Raw genomic sequence first — 21,454 nt, forward strand, 5'->3', positions numbered from 1 at the left:
TAATTCTCCTCAGTGTTTTGGCCAATACCTCTCAACCAATATTACTAAAATAATTACCTTGTTATTCTCACATTGCTGTTTGCAAACTTTTGTGCAGGCTGCCTCATTTCCTACATTACAACAGTGACCAAATATCAAAAGTACTTAAATTACTGGAGCGTGCTTTAGGGCACGAAAGGCACCATGTAAATGCAAAGTATTTTTGTTTAGCTCAGCAAAGTTACCTTCAGAATCTTTCTTATAGAAGACTCCATGTGGGTGCAGAGAATAGGGACGTGATGCAAAGTTTTTGAAGTGAATAATAATGACATCTTCCACCTCTGCCCTGATCACTGGGCCAAGGAATCCAAGCCAGTCAGGTTTGGGAACCTCAACTGAATATGTTCCATCAGTGAACTGTTTGTAGATAGCCTTCTTGTATATTCGTCCAATCCGCTGTTCGCCCCCCATCAGAAACTCGGCTGCAGCCCTGTATATAAATCAAAATATGATTAGGCATAAAAACATTCTTTATAAAATGCACATTCAAAATTTCAATTCCCCCTTCCTGGGTGCTCAGGCTAGTGTCCTAGGCCCAACCATCTTCAACTGCTTCATCAATGACTGCTTTCCATTATAAGGTCAGAAATGGGGATGTTTGCAGATAATTGCACAATGTTCAGCAGCATTCGCGACTCCTCAGATAATGAAGCAGTCCATGTCGAAATACAGCAAGACCTGGACAATATCCAGGCTTGGGCTGATAAGTGACAAGTTACAGGTAATGACCATCTCCTACAAGAGACAATCTAACCACCCCCCTTGACATTCAATGGCATTACCATCGCTGACTCCCCCAGAATCAACATCCTAGAGGTTACCATTGATCCGAAACTGAACTGGATTAGCCATATTAATACTGTGGCTACCAGAGCTGGTCAAAGGCTAGGAATCCTACAGCGAGTAACTCACCTCCTGAACCCTCAAAGTCTGTCCACCATCTACAAGGCACAGGTCAGTGTAATGGAATACACTCCACTTGCCTGGATGAGTGCAGCTCCAACAACACTCAAGAAGCTAGACACTATCCAAGACAAAGCAGCCCACAAGATTGCTCCCCTTTCCACAAACATTCAAACCCTCCACCACCGACAAACAATGGCAACTGTGTGTACCATCTACAAGATACACTGCAGCAGCACTCACCAAGGTTCCTTCAACAGCACCTTCCAAACCCACAACCACTACCATCTAGAAGGACAAGAGCAGCAGATACCACCTGGGAACCCTACAACCTCAAGGTTCCCCCTCCAAGTCACTTCCCACCCGGACTTGGAAATATAGTGCCATTCCTTCACTGTCGCTGGGTCAAAATCATGGAACTTCCTCCCTTTTTAAAAAAAAAAATGTTTATTCAAAGTTTTTCCAACAAAAATTTTCAACCAGTTGAACCCCCCCCCCCCCCCGCCGTAACAGAAAAGAAAAAGACAAAAGAGCAAAACAAAACATAAACATATCAAGCAAACATAGTACAGAACTTATACAATGGGTTTCTCCCGCACATATTAACCCTCCCTATGTTTGTACAAATACTACCTGGGAAAAAAAACCTCCCCCACCCACCCAAATATCCCCCCTGAAAGAAATACCGCCCCCCCCCCCACTTCCCTGGGTTGCTGCTGACCGAGCTCCTTCTAGCGCTCCGCGGGATAGTCAAGGAACGGTTGCCACCGCCTGAAGAACCCCTGCGCAGACCCTCACAGGGCAAACTTTATCCTTTCTAGCTTAATGAACCCTGCCATGTCATTTATCTAGGCTTCCACACTGGGGGGCTTTGGGTCCTTCCATAATAACAAGATCCTCCGCCGGGCTACCAGGGATGCAAAGGCCAGAATGCCGGCCTCTTTCGCCTCCTGCACTCCCGGCTCGTCCGCCACCCCAATAATGCCAGCCCCCAACTTGGTTTGACCTGGACTTTCACCACCTTGGACATAGTCCTCGCGAAACCGCTCCAGAACCCTTCTAGTGCCGGGCACGACCAAAACATGTGGACGTGATTCGCCAGGCTTCCCGAGCACCTCCCACATCTGTCCTCCACCCCAAAGAACCTACTCAGCCTCGCACCCGTCATATGCGCTCTGTGAACAACCTTAAACTGTATCAGGCTGAGCCTGGCACATGAGGAAGAGGAATTAACCCTACTCAGGGCATCCGCCCATAGACCCTCTTCAATCTCCTCCCACTTGCCCTTCAGCTCCTCTACCAAAGCCTCCCCCTCTTCTTTCATCTCCTGATATATCGCCGAAACCTTGCCCTCTCCGACCCATACACCCGAAATCACCCTGTCCTGGATCCGCTGTGCCGGGAGCGACGGGAATTCCCTCACCTGCCGCCTCACAAACGCCCTCACTTGCATATAATGAACATATTTCCCGGGGGTAACCTGAACTTCTCCTCCAGCGCCCCTAGGCTCGCAAACGTCCCGTCTATAAACAGGTCCCCCATCCTTCTGATCCCTGCCCGATGCCAGCTCCGAAACCCCCCATCCATCCTCCCTGGCACGAACCGGTGGTTCTCCCGGATCGGGGACCACACCGAGGCTCCCATCTCACCCCGATGTCGTCTCCACTGCCCCCAGATCTTTAGCATTTCCGCCACTACCGGACTCGTGGTGTACCTTGTCGGCGAGAGCGGCAGCGGTGCCATCACCAGCGCCGTCACCAGCGCCCCAAGGCTCGTTCCTTTGCAGGACGCCATCTCCAAACTCTTCCATGCCGCCCCCTCTCCCTCTATCACCCACTTACGGATCATCGCTACGTTGGCTGCCCAATAATAGCCCTCCAGATTCGGCAACGCCAGCACTCCCCTGTCCCTACTACGCTCCAGACACCCCCTCCTTACCCTCGGGGTCTTGTTTGCCCACACAAAGCCCATAATGCTCCTACCTACCCGCTTAAAAAAGGCCTTGGTAATCAGAATAGGAAGGCACTGGAACACAAAAGAAACCTCGGGAGGACCGCCATTTTAATTGACTGTACCCTGCCCGCGAGCGAGAGTAGCAACACATCCCATCGTTTGAAGTCCTCCTCCATCTGCTCCACCAGCCTTGTCAAATTAAGTTTGTACAGGGCCCCCCAGCTCCCTGGATCCCCAGGTACCGAAAGCTTCTTTCCGTCCTCCTCAACGGTAGGTCGTCTATCCCTCTTCCCTGGTCCCCCGGATGCACCACAAAGAGCTCACTCTTCCCTACATTGAGCTTGTAGCCCGAGAAGTCCCCAAACTCTCTTGGGATCCGCATGACCTCCACCATCTCCTCCACTGGATCCGCCACATACAGCAACAGGTCGTCTGCATACAGTGACACTCGATGCTCTTCTCCCCCTCGGACCACCCCCCTCCAGTTCCTGGACTCCCTTAATGCCATGGCCAAAGGCTCAATTGCTAATGCAAACAACAGGGGGGACAGGGGGCACCCCTGCCTCGTCCTTCGATACAGCAGAAAATGCTCCGACCTCCGCCGATTTGTAACCACACTCGCCACCGGGGCTCTATATAGAAGCTTAATCCAACTAATAAACCCCTCCCCAAACCCAAACCACCGCAACACTTCCCAGAGATACTCCCACTCCACCCGGTCAAAGGCCTTCTCCGCGTCCATAGCTGCCACTATCTCCGCCTCCGCCTCCACCAATGGCATCATAATCACATTCAGCAGCCTCCGCACATTGGTGTTTAGCTGCCTGCCCTTTACAAACCCCGCCTGGTCCTCGTGAATCAACCCCGGGACACAGTCCTCAATTCTCGTAGCCAGCACTTTTGCCAGCAGCTTAGCGTCCACATTGAGGAGCGAGATCGGTCTATATGACCCACATTGCAGTGGGTCCTTGTCCCGTTTCAGGATCAGAGAAATCAGCGCTCCGGACATTGTCGGGGGCAGGGCTCCCTTGCCTCATTGAAAGTCCTCACCAGCAACGGGGTTAACAGGTCCGCATACTTCCTGTAAAACTCAACCGGGAACCCATCTGGCCCCGGGGCCTTCCTCGCCTGCATGCTCCCCAGTCCTTTAACCAGCTCCACCAACCCAATTGGCGCCCCCAAACCAGCCACCTCCTGCTCCTCCACCCTTGGGAACCTCAGTTGATCAAGAAACCTTTGCATCCGCTCTTCCCCCACTGGGGGCTGAGATCTGTACAGCTCCTCATAGAAGTCCTTAAATGCCTCATTAACTTTCACCGCACTCCGCACCATAGTTCCCCTGCTATCCTTGATTCCACCAATCTCCCTCGCTGCCATCCTCTTACGGAGCTGATGTGCCAGCATCCAGTTCGCCTTCTTCCCATACTCGTACGTAGCCCCCTGTGCCTTCCTCCACTGTGCCTCTGCCTTCCCTGTGGTCAACAGGTCGAATTCCGTCTGGAGACTTCGCCGCTCCCTAAGTAGTCCCTCCTCGGGGGCCTCTGCATATCTCCTGTCTACCCTTAGGGGGAAGAGAGAGGGCAGGGAAAGGGAGTGGTTAGTGGGGGAGATCCTGTGAGCCCTGATGGAGATGATCTCTCCCCTGACCACCGCCTTCAGCGCCTTCCACATTACCCCTACCTGCATCTCCCCATTGTCGTTGGCCTCCAAATACCTTTCAATACACCCCCGCACCCTCCCGCACACCTCCTCATCTGCCAGTAATCCCACATCCAGACGCCACAGCAGGCGTTGGTCCCTCTCCTCTCCTAACTCCAGCTCCACCCAGGGCGGGGCGTGGTCTGAGATAGCTATGGCCGAGTACTCCGTTCCCTCTACTTTCGGAATCAGCGCCCTGCTCAAAACAAAAAAATCTATCCGGGAGTAGGCTCTGTGCACGTGAGGAAAAAAAAGAAAATTACCTGGCCAGGGGCCTAGCAAATCTCCACGGATCTACTCCCCCCATCTGGTCCATAAACCCCCTAAGCACCTTGGCTGCAGCCGGCCTCTTCCCCGTCCTAGATCTGGAGCGATCTAATGCTGTGTCCAGCACTGTGTTGAAATCCCCCCCCATTATCAAGCTTCCTGCCTGCAGATACGGAATCTGCCCCAACATGCGCTTCATAAATCCAGCATCATCCCAGTTCGGGGAATAGACGTTCACCAATACCACCCACACCCCCTGTAGCCTACCGCTCACCATCACGTATCGACCCCCATTATCCACTACAATATTCTTGGCCTCAAACGACACCCGCTTCCCCACCAGTATTGCCACCCCTCTGTTCTTTGCATCCAGCCCCAAATGGAATACCTGTCCTACCCATCCCTTTCGTAACCTGACCTGGTCTGCCACCTTCAAATGTGTCTCCTGAAGCATGACCACGTCTGCCTTCAGTCCCTTTAAGTGCGCGAACACTCGGGTCCTCTTAACCGGCCCATTCAGGCCCCTCACATTCCAAGTTATCAGCCGGATTGGCCCCCACCCCGCCGACTCGCCATCTCCTTTTCTGGGCCAGTCCCGTGCCCGCGCCTCCCACACCCTCCAGTCCCCCAGGCTGGGGACCCCCGTCCCGACCACCTCTTCTGTTTCCAGTTCCCCATCGGCCAATGCAGTTGCAACCCAATATCCCCCCCCCCCACCCCCCCTCCACCCGCTAGACCCATGTCTAGCTCTTTTGCTCCCCCCATAACACTCCCGTACGTCAGCTGACTCCTCCTGACCCCGGCCTCCCCCGCCATCCCACTGACCCCCCCCACCGTGTGGGAATCCCCCCTCCCCCTCCTCCCCAGCAGTCAGTGAGCGCTCCTCCACCCCCCCTCCGTCTTACCCTAGCGCAGGAAAAAGCCCGCGCTTTCCCGCCCCCTCTGGCGCAGCTCCTTTTGCGGCCTTATCCCAATTCCCCCATCCCCGGGCCTCCCCTCCCTCCAGCACTGACGCCCACATTCGCTCACAATCTCCCCATCAGATCTCTTCCCCCATCCCCATCCATCACCCAACCCGTGGAACATTCCCGACGCATAGTTAAACCCTGTATACAACTGACATTCCCCCACAACCACAAACCCACAGTTTGAGTCCAACTTTTCAGTTTGGATAAAGGTCCAAGCCTCCTCAGGCGTTTCAAAGTAGTGGTGTCGATCCTGAAACGTGACCCACAATCGCGCTGGCTGCAGCATTCCGAACCTCACCCCCTTCCGATGGAGCACCGCCTTGGCCCGATTAAAACCAGCTCACTTCTTTGCCACCTCCGCACTCCAGTCCTGGCAGATTTGGATCTCCGTGTTCTCCCACCTGCTGCTCCGCTCCTTCTTGGCCCATCTCAAAACACAGTCTCTATCCACGAGACGGTGAAACCTCACCATTACCGCCCTTGGCGGCTCATTGGCCTTGGGTCTCCTCGCCAGGACCCGATGAGCCCCATCCAGCTCCAGGGGATGCGGAAAGGCCCCCGCACCCATCAGCGAATTGAGCATTGTGCTCGCATATGCTCCAGCATCGGCCCCCTCCACTCCTTCAGGGAGACCCAGAATCCGAAGGTTCTTCCTCCTCGACCTGTTCTCCAGGTCCTCGAATCTTTCCGCCCACCTCCTGTGCAACGCCTCGTGCGCCTCCACCTTCACCGCCAGGCCCAAGATCTCATCCTCATTCTCTGCGGTTTTCTCCCGCACCGCCTGGATCGCCGCCCCTTGGGCCTTCTGGGTCTCCACTAACCCCTCGATCCCCGTCAGCATTGGCACCAGCACCTCTTTCTTCAGCTCTTCAAAGCAGCGCTTGAGAAACTCCTGCTGCTCCTGCACCCATGCCGCTTGATCTCCGCCCGCCGCCATCGTGTTTTTTCTCCCTCGCACTTTTCGCTGCTCCAAAAATGCTTTTTTGGCCACTCCACTCCTGGTCCAATCCATATACTATGGAGGGGGGGACCTTGCTCACCTTCCCCACTAGAGGTTGTCGAAAAAACTGCCCTTGGGGCTCCTCAAGAGAGCCCAAAAGTCCGTTATAGCGGGAGCTGCCGAATGTGCGGCTTAGCTCCGCATAGCCGCAACCGGAAGTCGGAACTTCCTCCCTAACAGCACAGTGGTACCTACACCTCAAAGTCTGCAGCGGTTCAAGAAGGCAACTCACCACACCTTCTGAAGGGCAACTAGGGATGGGCAATAAATGCTGACCTAACTAGTGATGCCCACATCCCGCAGAAATGGATTTCAAAAAAGCTGGACTGACACACCCTTGTAGGAACAAGAGTAGGCCATTGGTCTGGCCCTAATTTCGAGACTGTGCCCCCTAGTTTTAGAATCTCCAACTGTTCTGGGCCAGGGTTTAGAGAACCCCAAAGTGTATCATGGAGTTCCCCTGACCCACAACTTTTAATAGATTGTGGTATGGGGAGCACACGGCCCACTCTACAGGTGTGGTACAGCAGAAATGGAAAAGAATTTTTTAAAGCAAAACAATGTTTATTCGATGAACTCAAGTTAACCTTATTAAAACATAGTGAACATCTTAGCAACCATTAATTCAAATACAATCCCCAAAGAATACAACACTAAGTAATCCTTACTAAAATCCCAAACAACATTCAGAAGACAAAAGGCCCTTTTAAAACAAAAATCAGGTTTAAATTCACTATTGAGAACATTTCTAATTCTGAATTCACCAAATGGTCAAGAGATAGTCTTTTCATGGCAGAGAGAACAACAGTACACCTGCTTTGTCTGGCTTCAGCTCCAACATTGAAATGAAACCAAAAAAACACACACACAAACTTTTCTCAAAGAGAAACCAAAAGCTGACAGACAGCCCAGCTCCACCCACACTCTGACATCACTGCAGTAATAAACACCCATTTTTTAAAGGTACACCCACTACAGTTATCCTATAAAAATACCCATTTCTTAAAAGGTACTCTCACATGACACTAACCAATGGAAATAGTTTATCTTTATCTACCCAGTCTTTCCCTGTTAATATCTTGAATACTTTGCTCAAATCACCCCTTAACCGTCTAAATTCCAGCGAAAACTAATTGTGGACATGGGGTCCATGTCATTTTAAGTCCTGAGCCTCACTAACATTTGAAGGGCAGTTGCCTTCGCAATTGCTTGCAAAATCAGGCAGCTCGCCCACATGACCCACACAATTTCTAGTATGTTCTCCAGCTTGACTTTTGTTGGCTGCAGAGATGAGTCAAAGAGCTGCTGCCTGCTTTCCTGATGTATTGTTGAAGGCCCCAGTGGAAGGCTGGGAGGAAGATATCCAACCAAACTCCTGCAACCACATCCCCAAGATCACAATTAACCAGGCCTGAACAGAGATTCAGTGGCAAGACTTGGGTTCAATAAAGAAAGGTATCTAATGGCCATACAAGAGCAGCAAGAATGAATATGCCTCATCATTTCTTCACCTCTATTACCACACCTGACAACACAACATCACCACCTCCACACACAATCTTTTGACAATTCCCTCCATCACTTCCTTCACCGTACAATCACAAAAGCCACTTTAAAGCTCATTATTTCTGCAAATACACTGCAAGAAATCCCACTACTCCTTACTCACATCATGTCACACACTTTCCCCAATAGTGGACACCTCCCATCATGTTTCTGCAACCTTAACACATTCACTACATACACAAACTGCACACATTTCGATTCAGATTTCCAACACACGTTTTTGTGCACATTTTCTTGCAGGACACAGCACACAATGCCAGAGAGTGGAACAGGATGGAGTCCATCATTGTCATCCCACAACAGAACAACGAGCCCTGGAAATCACTGCCCCTGCACAGACCCAAAGAGCGTGTCTGAATATTATTTGCATTCCTACATTCAACTCAGAAGAGATGGGGCTTTCGGTGGCAAGGTCACACACAAGGTAGCTCAGGCCATGGTCTTTGTTTTTTGGACATTTTAACCCAGCTCCCAGGGATTTGGGCATTCAAAACCAGCCCCTCGTATGGGACAAGGAATTTGTCGGTGAAAATATGTTGAAATCAATGAAAAAGGTTGGTGGTAGCATTACAGGGGGTGATGGAGCCAGAAGGCCCACGGAGCTCAGCAGGAGGGAAGGCAGCAGACCCGGACATGGGTGTGGCTTCTCATATCACCATGGAAATGCTGACTGGGGTGATGATGCAGGAGTTTGAAAAACACTTTGCAAAGCATTTTGAGGTGCAGGACAGGGTGATGATGGAAACCTTTAAGCAGTCAATTGAGGTGGGACTGGCCCGATTTGGGAGATGCTGGAAAAACCTTGGAGACAGTGAAGAAGCATGGAGAGGCGCTGAAGGGTGTGGAGGTGGCTTTGTTGGGGTATGGCGATTGAATCACCTCGTTGGAAGGTGAGATTTTGCTGGCAGAGAGGAAGGAACAAGACTCTGAGGGCAAAGGTGGAAGACTTGGAGAACAGGACGAGGAGCCAGAATCATGGGGTGATCGGAAGGGGTGGTGGGGGGGGTGGGGCGAAGCTGACTGAGTACTTTTCGCAGATGTTTGTCAAGCTTTTGGGGGAGGGGCAGCGCATCGTCCCCCTCTAGTTGGATCGGGCCCACCGAGTATCCTGACAGAAGCCAGGGGCGAATAAGCCGCCACAGGCGGTGATTATTGGATTCCACAGCTTCCAGGAGAGGGAAAAGATTCTGCAATTGGCCAAAGTGAATCGAGACTCGAGGGGGGGAAGGAAGCATCATTCAGATATACCAAGCTGTCGGAAGAGAATTTGAAAAGCAGCGTGTAGCTTTGAATAAGGCAAAGTCAGCGCTCTTCAGTGACTTTTCGGTCGCACGATCATGGGCTAGATTCTCCAAAAATGGGGCTAGGTCCCCATGCCAGCGTAAAAACACTGGCGTTTCACTCTTGACTTTCCTTCAAAAAGTTAAGAGCAATTCTCCTACCTGCCATGGGCTAGCAGGGCCCCGGGGAGGTGCTCGCAGATCTGGCTGAGGAAACGGCCCCCGCACGGCGGCGGCCTGCAGCGGCATGGCGGACTCAGACTGCGGAGCGCCATCCAAAACGTAGCCCCCCCACCCCGAGATGGCGTACGCCCGCGGATCCAAGCCGCCCGATCGCCGCCCCAGCCGCCCATGAGGTTCCCCCCCCCGCAGCCCGATCCCCCCGCCCCCCACAAGGGCGGCTGCAGACTCAGTGGCATAGTGCTACATATATTGTTGTGTGTTGGGTATGGTTTAGTTCTGTGCCTCTTTGTTTCCACTCATTCGGCGCATGCACACACCCGAGATCGTCTGCACCCTCCCTGCCAGGAAGTGGGAGTATATTTAATCTCTGCAGGTCCTTTTCGACTTCCTCACCAGGCTGATAACTTCCATGTCCAGTTCATAGACTGGATGGCCAATCCACCTGACCTGCATATCTTTGGACTGAGAGAGGAAACCGGAGCACCCGGAGGAAACCCCCGCAGACACGGGGAGAACGTGCAGACTCCGCACAGACAGCCACCCGAGGCCGGAATTGAACCCGGGTCCTTGGAGCTGTGAGACAGCAGTGCTAACCACTGTGCCACCCTGGTCGAATTGTATCCCCAGCTAGCAGAATTTATGTCGGGCCTGTTTAAATGTCCCTCCAGCTCTGCCCCTCCACTTGTGGGTTCACCTCACTCTTGCTCAGGTTGAGTTTGTAGCCAGAGAAGGTTCCAAACTCTGTCAAGAGCACCTTGATTCTGTCCATGCTGCTTTGCGGGTCGGAGATGTGGAGAAGCAGATCATCCACATAGAGCGAGATGTTCCTTCTCCGAATCCCCTTCCAATTCTTTGCCGCCCTGAGCACGATCACTTGTGGTTTGATCGCTAGGGCGAACAGCAGCAGGGACAGCAAGCTTTTTCCCCCTGTTTTAGGGGGCTATTTTGGATAAAAGAGCCTATTTTCAGGTTCGTAGGAGAGCTACCTGATGTGTGACTACTCAGCACATCCCCGTCACCAGATGTTTTGTTTTGGGGGGGGGTGGGGGTTTACCTTTGCGAGCAGTAAGGTTTCAGTTGGTGAATGGGAGTGACATGGCAGGAGGGGCTGCGTCTTGTTGGGCCTGCTTGGACAAGGTTCAGTGAACCTAGCTTATTTGTTTAGTTGGTGGGGGAGTTGCATTTTCTAGGCTATTAACTGATCAAGTGTGAACGATTCCTTGAAATCCCGTGTCTTCTTTTTATTGTTGCTCTTTGACTTCCCTAGGTCTTAACCTCGACATGAGAAGAGGCATGCAAAGCAGGTACGGCACTTTGGCAGAGATCTAGAGAAGTCTGCACCCAGCCTCTGTACCATCATCGTCCATGGCATCAACACACCGCAGTGTACCCTACAGAGTATCGGAACAGGACCCTCACAGCAGGAGTCCACGCGGATTCATTTTGTCACGGATGTCCATATGAGAAACAACTGCCTTTCACCCTCTGTTCAGGCCAGTACAGCAGAGTCACTCAGAATACCAGAATTAGAAAGAATTAGTGCAAGTAGGTCTGGGTAATTCACTTGACCAGGAAGTTTTTGCATTATATTTATTCTAGTAATCTAACAAGGTCAAGAGAACATCTTGTACTGTCAGGCCAAAGAAGTAATTTCATAATCTGTAAATAACCGACAGAGTGACACACCAATCAAGAATTACTGTGCGATTAACCAGCCAGAAATGTATGATTAAACAAAGTGAGCCTCAATGCTAGAAGTGAAGAATAAGTAATAAAATAGATAGTTATTAAGGCTGGGTAATATTCTAATGGTTGATGCTTAAGCATTAATTTGCTGCAAACCAATATTTTCTCAAGTGCTGCTATAAGCTTTGTCCATCAGAAAGGGAGCAATCATATACGAGTGAGCATGAATTTCCATTTTGTCCTTGGACGTCTGAAGCAGTTGCATGGTAATGAATAAGGATTTGTAAAAATTCAGATGAGGGAAACATCATGAAGAGTTGTTCTGCTCAGTGGAGCAACTTGGTGCAAATGGTTAAATCCAACCAAATTAACCCAGTAACAACAATGCCCAATTGGTTAGTAACATCAGGCTCAAATCAAGATGAGGTGATGCTAATTCAAGGGTAAAAATGAAGGATTCAAGAATCATTTTTACTAAATTCTATGATTCTATCAGCCATGAGAAAGAGGAACTATATTAATAAGAGACACAGTGTCCCCTGGAACAGAATTTCAGGGAATTCGCCATCAGTGAGCCAAGCTCGGATCGATTTACATTTCTACTTGGAAAAGTCCACTGTGTATTTTAATAAATATGGCATTTTCCTTTCCAAAATAAACTTTTGATATTATTTGCTATTCCTGTCTTGACTTATTTGAGGGGGTTTAAATTGGAAGTGAATAATTAGGTGTGCACGATTAAAATTAAACCCCGCTGGGTCACTGTCTGTGCGGAGTCGGCACGTTCACCCCGTGTCTGTGTGGGTTTCCTCCGGGTGCTCCGGTTTCCTCCCACAGTCCAAAGACGTGCATGTTAGGTGGATTGGCCATGCTAAATTGCCCTTCGTGACCCAAAAGGTTATTGGGTTACGGGGATAGGGTCGAAGTGATGGTTTAAGTGGGTCGGTGCAGACTCGATGGGCCGAATGGCCTCCTTCTGCACTGTATGTTCTATGTCTATGTCCATATTAAATTAAACGCCATTATTTCTCCCAGTGTCTGCGTGGGTTTCGCCCCCACAACCCAAAGTTTGCAGGGTATGTAGATTGGCCACGCTAAAATTGTCCCTTAAATTGGAAAAATGAATTGGGTAATCTAAATGTATTTAAAAAAACAAATTAAACCCCATTATATCACCTTTGACGGCTGCAGTTAGGCTTAACGTTAGTTTCAGATCCTCCATGGTCAAATAAGGACCATTACGCAGGAGGGTCTGTAAAATCACAGGCAGGGACTTCCGGGTGCGGCGATGACCAGCTAAGTCGCACGTTTCGGCAGCTCCCGGTGGAACGGACTTTTGGGCTCTTAATAAGAGCCCCAACGGCAATTCTAACGGCTAGAAGCACTGTACGGTAAACCAGAAGGGAATCCGCCCTGGAAACGGATGGAAAAAGGAGGGGGAAGTGGCCAGATTGCAGTGGATCCTTTGGAGCAGCGGCAAGGAAGGCAAGCAAGAACCAAGATGGCGACGGAAGGTGGCAGTTTAACATGGGGCCCTGAACAAGAGTTTTTGAAATGTTGCGTGGAAGAACTGTTGGCCCCAATATTACAGGCGATCGAAGGGCTAAAGGATGAGCAAAAGACCCAGGAGCGGGAGCTTCGGGTCGTGAAGGCAAAGGCTGCCGAGAACGAGGACGATATACAGGGCCTGGTGGTGAAGACGGAGATGCACGAGGCACACCATAAACGATGTGTGGAAAGACTGGAGGTGCTGGAGAATAACGCGAGGAGGAATAATTTAAGGATTCTTGGTCTTCCTGAAGGTGCAGAAGGAGCAGACGTCGGGGCATATGTGAGCACGATGCTGCACTCGTTAATGGGAGCGGAGGCCCCGGCGGGTCCGCTGGAGGTGGAGGGAGCATACCGAGTGATGGCGCGAGGACCGAGAGCAGGAGAAATTCCTAGAGCCATAGTGGTGAGATTCCTCCGTTTTAAGGACAGAGATATGGTCCTTAGATGGGCAAAGAAAACTCGGAGCAGTAGGTGGGAGAACGCGGTGATCCGCGTATATCAAGACTGGAGTGCGGAGGTGGCGAGAAGGAGGGCGAGCTTTAATCGGGCCAAGGCGGTGCTTCACAAAAAGAAGATAAAATTTGGAATGCTGCAACCGGCAAGACTGTGGGTCACATATCAAGGGAGGCACCACTACTTTGAGACGGCGGATGAGGCGTGGACTTTTATTGTGGAAGAAAAACTGGAATAAGCGGGTTATTAAAAAAGAACGTTTGAAACAAAGTGGTGGGGCGAGTATGGGGGGCGAAGAGGGGGGAAAAAGGGGGGGAAAAGATGAGTTTTATGTTATTAATCCTGCGATGCGGTAACTTTTCTCTCTTCCACAGGTGGTGGTGGAGGGAGGAAGGGAGGTGGAGGAGATGGGGCGTTGGCCATGGGGGGACGGGGCCAAAAGGGAAGCGCGGGCTTTGTTCCCACGCTATGATAATCATGGCGGGAATAGGGAAGCAGGAAGGAGGGGGCGTCGCACGGTGCGAGCCGAAGTCACGGGGGGGAAGCCGAGGTCGGCCAGAGTTTGCTGACCTCTGGGAGCAACATGGGGGGTGTAACTACGCTAGTGGGGGATCTAGCGGGGGGGTGGGAGGGGGTGTTACTGGGTTGCTGCTGCTGGGGAGAGGGGGGAAGCCGGAATGGGGTGGGGTGGGCGGGGGAGCACCGCCTGGGGGGGGACACAGCTGCGTGGGAACCGCGTGAGGAGCTGGAAAAAGGGGATGGCTAATCGACAAGGGGGGGGGTAAAAAGCCCCCCAACCCGGTTGATCACGTGGAATGTGAGAGGGCTGAACGGGCCGATAAAGAGGGCATGAGTACTCGCACACCTTAAGAAACTTAAGGCAGACGTGGTTATGTTACAAGAGACGCACTTGAAACTTCTAGGCCAGGTTAGACTACGCAAAGGATGGGTGGGGCAGGTGTTTCATTCGGGACTAGATGCGAAAAACAGGGGGGTGGCTATACTAGTGGGGAAGTGGGTTATGTTTGAGGCAAAGACCATAGTGGCGGATAGCGGGGGCAGATATGTGATGGTGAGTGGCAAATTACAGGGGGAGGCGGTGGTCTTGGTAAACGTATATGCCCGAACTGGGATGATGCCAATTTTATGAGGCGCATGCTAGGACGCATCCCGGACCGAGGAGGTGGGAAAGTTGGTAATGGGGGGAGATTTTAATATGGTGCTGGAGCCAGGGCTGGACAGGTCGAGGTCCAGGACTGGAAGGAGGCCGGCTGCAGCCAAGGTGCTTAAAGATTTTATGGAGTAGATGGGAGGAGTAGACCAGTGGAGATTTAGTAGACCTAGGAGTAAGGAGTTTTCGTTTTTCTCCTATGTCCACAAAGTTTATTCGCAAATAGACTTTTTTGTTTTGGGAAGGGCATTGATCCCGAAGGTGAGGGGGACGGAGTATACGGCTATAGCCATTTCGGATCACGCTCCACATTGGGTAGACTTGGAGATAGGGGAGGAAACAGAAGGGCGTCCACCCTGGAGAATGGACATGGGACTAATGGCAGATGAAGGGGTGTGTCTAAGGGTGAGGGGGTGCATTGAAAAATACTTGGAACTCAATGATAACGGGGAGGTCCAGGTGGGAGTGGTCTGGGAGGCGCTGAAGGCAGTGGTTAGAGGGGAGCTGATATCAATAAGGGCACATAAAGGAAAGCAGGAGAGTAGGGAACGGGAGCGGTTGCTGCAAGAACTTCTGAGGGTGGACAGGCAATATGCGGAGGCACCGGAGGAGGGACTGTACAGGGAAAGGCAAAGGTTACACGTAGAATTTGACTTGCTGACAACGGGTACTGCAGAAGCACAGTGGAGGAAGGCACAGGCTGTACAGTATGAGTATGGGGAGAAGGCGAGCAGGTTGCTGGCCCATCAATTGAGGAAAAGGGGAGCAGCGAGGGAAATAGGGGGAGTGAGGGATGAGGAAGGAGAGATAGAGCGGGGAGCGGAGAGAGTGAATGGAGTATTCAAGGCTTTCTATAAAAGATTATACGAAGCTCAGCCCCCGGATGGGAAGGAGAGAATGATGTGCTTCCTGGACCGGCTGGAATTTCCTAGCTTGGAGGAGCAGGAGAGGGTGGGACTGGGAGCACAGATCGAGATAGAGGAAGTAGTGAAAGGAATTAGGAGTATGCAGGCGGGGAAGGCTCCGGGACCGGATGGATTTCCAGTCAAATTTTAGAGGAAATATGTGGACTTGCTTGCCCCGCTACTGATGAGAACCTTTAATGAGGCGAAGGAAAGGGGACAGCTGCCCCCGACTATGTCAGAGGCAACGATATCACTTCTCCTAAAGAAGGAAAAAGACCCGCTGCAATGCGGGTCCTATAGACCTATTTCCCTCCTAAATGTAGACGCTAAGATTCTGGCCAAGGTAATGGCAATGAGGATAGAGGATTGTGTCCCGGGGGTAGTCCATGAGGACCAAACTGGGTTTGTGAAGGGGAGACAGCCGAATACGAATATACGGAGGCTGCTAGGGGTAATGATGATGCCCCCACCAGAGGGGGAAGCGGAGATAGTGGTGGCGATGGATGCCGAGAAAGCATTTGATAGAGTGGAGTGGGACTATCTGTGGGAGGTGTTGAGGAGATTTGGCTTTGGAGATGAGTATATTAGATGGGTACAGCTGCTGTATAGAGCCCCGATGGCGAGCGTGGTCACGAATGGACGGGGGTCTGCGTATTTCCGGCTCCATAGAGGGACGAGGCAGGGATGTCCTCTGTCCCCATTATTGTTTACACTGGCGATTGAGCCCCTGGCTATAGCATTGAGGGGTTCCAGGAAGTGGAGGGGAGTACTCAGGGGAGGAGAGGAACACCGGGTATCTCTTTACACGGACGATTTATTGGTGTATGTGGCGGACCCGGCGGAGGGGATGCCAGAGATAATGCGGATACTTGGGGAGTTTGGAGAATTTTCAGGATATAAGCTGAACATGGGGAAAAGTGAGCTGTTTGTGGTGCATCCAGGGGAGCAGAGCAGAGAAATAGAGGACTTACCGCTGAGGAAGGTAACAAGGGACTTTCGCTACTTGGGGATCCAGATAGCCAAGAATTGGGGTACATTGCATAGGTTAAACTTAACACGGTTGGTGGAACAGATGGAGGAGGACTTCAAGAGATGGGACATGGTATCCCTGTCACTGGCAGGGAGGGTACAAGCGGTTAAAATGGTGGTCCTCCCGAGAATCCTCTTTGTGTTTCAGTGCCTCCCGGTGGTGATCACGAAGGCTTTTTTCAAAAGGATTGAGAAGAGTATCATGAGTTTTGTTGTGGGCCGGGAAGACCCCAAGAGTGAGGAAGGGATTCTTGCAGCGCAGTAGAGATAGGGGGGGGCTGACGCTACCGAGCCTGAGTGAGTACTACTGGGCCGCCAACATCTCAATGGTATGTAAGTGGATGGGAGAAGAGGAGGGAGCGGCGTGGAAGAGATTGGAGAAGGCATCCTGTAGGGGGACTTGCCTACAAGACATGGTGACGGCGCCGTTGCCGTTCTCACCGAAGAAATACACCACAAGCCCGGTGGTGGTGGCTACTCTGAAAATTTGGGGGCAATGGAGACGGCATAGGGGAAAGACGGGAGCCTCGGTGTGGTCCCCGATAAGAAATAATCATAGGTTTGCTCCGGGGAGAATGGATGGGGGATTTGGAACATGGCAAAGAGCAGGAGTAACACAATTGAGAGATCTGTTTGTAGATGGGACGTTTGCAAGTCTGGGAGCGCTGACCGAAAAATATGGGTTGCCCCAAGGGAATGCATTCCGGTATATGCAACTGAGGGCTTTTACGAGGCAACAGGGGAGGGAATTCCCGCAGCTCCCGACGCAGGAGGTGCAGGACAGAGTGATCTCAAAGACATGGGTGGGGGACGGTAAGGTGTCAGACATATATAGGGAGATGAGAGACGAGGGGGAGATTATGGTAGATGAGCTGAAAGGGAAATGGGAAGAAGAGCTGGGGGAGGAGATTGACGAGGGGCTGTGGGCTGATGCCCTAAGTATGGTAAACGCATCGTCCTCGTGTGCCAGGCTAAGCCTGATACAATTTAAGGTGTTACACAGGGCGCATATGACTGGAACACGGCTTAGCAAATTTTTTGGAGTAGAGCATAGGTGTGCGAGATGCTCGAAAAGCCCAGCGAATCACACCCACATGTTCTGGTCATGTCCGGCACTACAGGGGTTTTGGGTGGGGGTGACAAAGGTGCTTTCGAAGGTAGTGGGGGTCCAGGTCGAACCAAGCTGGGGGTTGGCTATATTTGGGGTTGCAGAAGAGCCGGGAGTGCAGGAGGCGAGAGAGGCTGATGTTTTGGCCTTTGCGTCCCTAGTAGCCCGGCGCAGGATACGGTTGATGTGGAAGGAAGCCAAGCCCCCGGGTGTGGAGACCTGGATAAATGACATGGCAAGGTTTATAAAGCTGGAACGGATTAAGTTCGTCCTAAGGGGACCGGCTCAAGGGTTCACCAGGCTGTGGCAACCGTTCATCGAATACCTCACAGAAAGATAGAGGGAACGGAAAAGAAGACAACAGCAGCAGCAGCCCATGGGGGGGGGGGGGGGGGGGGGGGGACCAGAGGGATTCTCAGGGATGTTAATATATAAGTATAATATGTATAGGTTGTTGTTATAGATAATTGTATATTGGACTGTTAAAACATATTTTTGGAGAATATTTATCTGGGACAAGACAGTTGCCATTTAGTTTTGTTTTTGTTTATATATTATTTATTTCTTGTTTATAAAACTGGCCATTGTTATTTATATTGTTATATTACTGTGTAAAGGATACACAATGTACTGTGATGGTTGGCCAAAAATTTTCAATAAAATATTTTTTTTTTAAAAATCACAGGCAGGCATCTGAGAAGCTCAGGAGAATCAATGAACCGTTGACTGATGTCTGGTATCTTTCGGTACAAGGCACCGATAGGATCCTCTTTCCACTGCTGATTCCGCTCTTCCTCCCAGGTTTACCTCTATCTGATAATGCCCAGTGTCTTGTTCTCCCTCCTCCTCCAAATGGGAGTCTCTCTTTAATGAAATGTTGTGCATCATGCACCAGACCATGACTGATGTCTTGTCTGTAGCATATTGGAAGGGATCCGAGTCTCCAGACCTAAACCTACATTTTCTCCTCCTGACTAAAACTGTAAAGAATGTTTGTAAGCTTATATTACTCTTGCATTCCTAGTCCCCAATGTAGTTCCCGATAGCTTTGCCAGGCAGGGAAACCACAACAGTGTCCTATTCAGGCTCATATCAAAAAATATAATTGAGACCTTTCATGCAATTAGAGGCTGATATACATTTTCTAGAAGGCCCTCAGTGGGTATCTGTGCCCTTGCTAATTATGACATTGATAAGAGCAGTGTAAGAAGAGGGTGCATAAGTTGCCTGCTCCATTTTAACTGCCCTATTAATAGGGCAACTACGTTCTTTCACTTTTCTAACATGCTTTTTACTGGCTATGATAGTGCAGCAGGAATTGTTGTGTTTAAAGCTGGGTGGATAGACGTCAGTGTATGTGGGAGCTTAAAGAAACAAAAATATCAGTGAGCTGAGAAGTCAGCAGGAATCCACCGACTTCCATACTGAACCCAAAGTGTGTGTTAGCACGTGTGGGAAATCTGCAATTGATATACTTTAATAGCCAGGACAGGCTGCATCTTCAACCTTGGAATTCTGGATTCTGTTAGTCCCTGGGTTTACCAAGCTGAACCCACCTGGTTAAACAAAAGTAGGAAGACAGCAGGGATGACAGGGCTGAGCAATCGACAGGTTGAAACCTTTGAATCCTCCTCTATATCAGCTGTACCTCTGTGGAAGCGAAAAGCTTTTTCTCGCAAGATTTATTCTGAGAGAGTGTGTCTTCACAGCTTTGGCGGTCATTTCTATCACACTGGAGATCTTTTCAGTTACCTGAAACTTTGATCTACACTTGCCAGCGATCAGCCTTCACAGGAATACAGGAGCTGTTTGTGTCGCGCTAGATCTCGGATGAGGAAGAGGAGCGGGACCAGCAACATCAACAGTAACAGGAGCACCTCCAGCACCTGCCTTCTCCTCGGCTACCTGCCACTCCACACAACAGAGGGGATGGACACAGAGCTCGAGCTCAAAGGAGGTGATATTCTCAAAAATAGAGGATTTGCTTTCTCACATTAGGGAGCAACAGGGCCTCGGAGGCTCAGATTTACTTGGCAGGTCATTGCGGACACCTGGAGGATATCCTCCTGCCAAATATGCCAGGTGTTCTCATCTGCCACATTACCTTTGACAAGAAGGTCACCACAGCCCTGAATTTCTTCACCTCCTGTTCCTGTTGCACAGGCAACAAAGGAGCTTTGAAATAAAGTTGATGGAGCATAAACATTGACAATAAAACAAACTTTGAAACACTCAAATGATTTCTCTGTTGAAACTACAAATGATTTCCCTTCCTTGTCCCATTACTCTTACATGGTGCAATCTCTAGGATTTCAGCAGGACTGCAGATAGGTGACTTGCTCCCCCGCCCTGACTGCTCAGATGCTCATGGCCAACGTTTTCGGCATTTTGACCAGAGACTACCTCACGTGCCCCTGTGCAGGGGCAAACTCAGGTATTAGGACAGGAGTTAGCATATGCAGGGGTCTGACTAAGACTGGGGGGGTTGGTAGTGGTGGGGGGGCGTAGGAGAGAATGGGGGCATCTTGACAGATCCCTCACCAACTTGTGTCCACTCTCCATTTTCCCTCTTGCAGCCCACCCAGACTTCCCTTCTATCTGAGAGCTGGAGAGCTTTTAGCTGCATTTAAGTGAGGGATTGAATGGCCAAAAAGTGAGTTTTTTCTCCATCCACTATAAAGTGGCAAACCGAGCAAGGTGGCCATTGGTTAGGGCCCGCACTTACATAGAATCATAGAATTTACATTACAGAAGGAGGCCATTCAGCCCATCGAGTCTGCACCAGCTCTTGGAAAGAGCAACCTACCAACCCCACACCACCGCATCCCCGTAACCCCCATCTAACTGAAGGGGACTTTGGCATGGCCAATCCACCTAAACTGCACATCTTTGGACTGTGGGAGGAAACCGGAGCACCCGGACGAAACCCACGCATAAACGGGGAGAACGTGCAGACTCCGCACAGACAGTGAACCAAGCGGGACTTGAACCTGGGACCCTGGCGCTGTGAAGTCGTAGTGCTAACCACTATGCTACTGTGCTGTCCTACAATGCTGCATCTGCTGCTTCACGTAGGTGGCCACTTTTCCACGGGGATAGACATCGGAGCAAACCCGAGAACACCATTGCACATGGTGGAGATGGACTCCTCCAATCCCTCCCAATCATGTGCACTGATCTTCAAAACTGAAATTAGCCTTATATTAACTGTTGTTTTCTGTCAGTCATCTTCTCCCTTGTTTCCCCACATTTACTCCGTATAGGAGACTACATTCACCTGTCTGCAATTTGTTCCCAAGTGTGTTAAACCAGACATTTGAGGCTAGGCCATTTATTTCCATGATAGAAAGCTGCTCTATTTCATTTCCATCACTTGGATGTCAAAATGTCTTTTGAAAATCTTAAGCTATCTTTGCTCGGCATCACCGAGTAATCTTTAAGCCTATTTATTTCTGCACAAACTTGGGTGCTTTCTTAATATAGTTCTCAACAACAGCAACTTTAATTCATATTGTAGCAAAACGTTCCACAGTACTTCACATTTGGAAGTCAGGCACAAGGAGAAATAGAAGTGGGACCAAGGGATGTAACTAAAGAGGTATATTTAAGATCATTTTTAAAGTGAGGGACGATCTAGTAAGACAAAAGGATTCAGAGAGAAGTTCTTCAATGTAGGGCAAGATGGTTGTTTCAA

General features: G+C 50.5%; 1 protein-coding gene across 4 annotated transcripts in view; it reads right to left on the bottom strand.

Moving 5' to 3' along the window:
• Positions 1–21,454, bottom strand: part of LOC140391683 (ferroxidase HEPHL1-like) — a 190,649-nt gene that overhangs the window by 154,959 nt on the left and 14,236 nt on the right. For all 4 annotated transcript variants that reach the window (XM_072476424.1, XM_072476423.1, XM_072476422.1 and 1 more), the window contains exon 2: positions 225–469. In XM_072476424.1, the coding sequence (XP_072332525.1) occupies positions 225–469 (245 nt within the window). The remainder of the gene's footprint in view (positions 1–224; positions 470–21,454) is intronic.

This window comes from Scyliorhinus torazame, chromosome 15 (assembly GCF_047496885.1).
Source record: "Scyliorhinus torazame isolate Kashiwa2021f chromosome 15, sScyTor2.1, whole genome shotgun sequence".
NCBI lineage: Eukaryota > Metazoa > Chordata > Chondrichthyes > Carcharhiniformes > Scyliorhinidae > Scyliorhinus > Scyliorhinus torazame.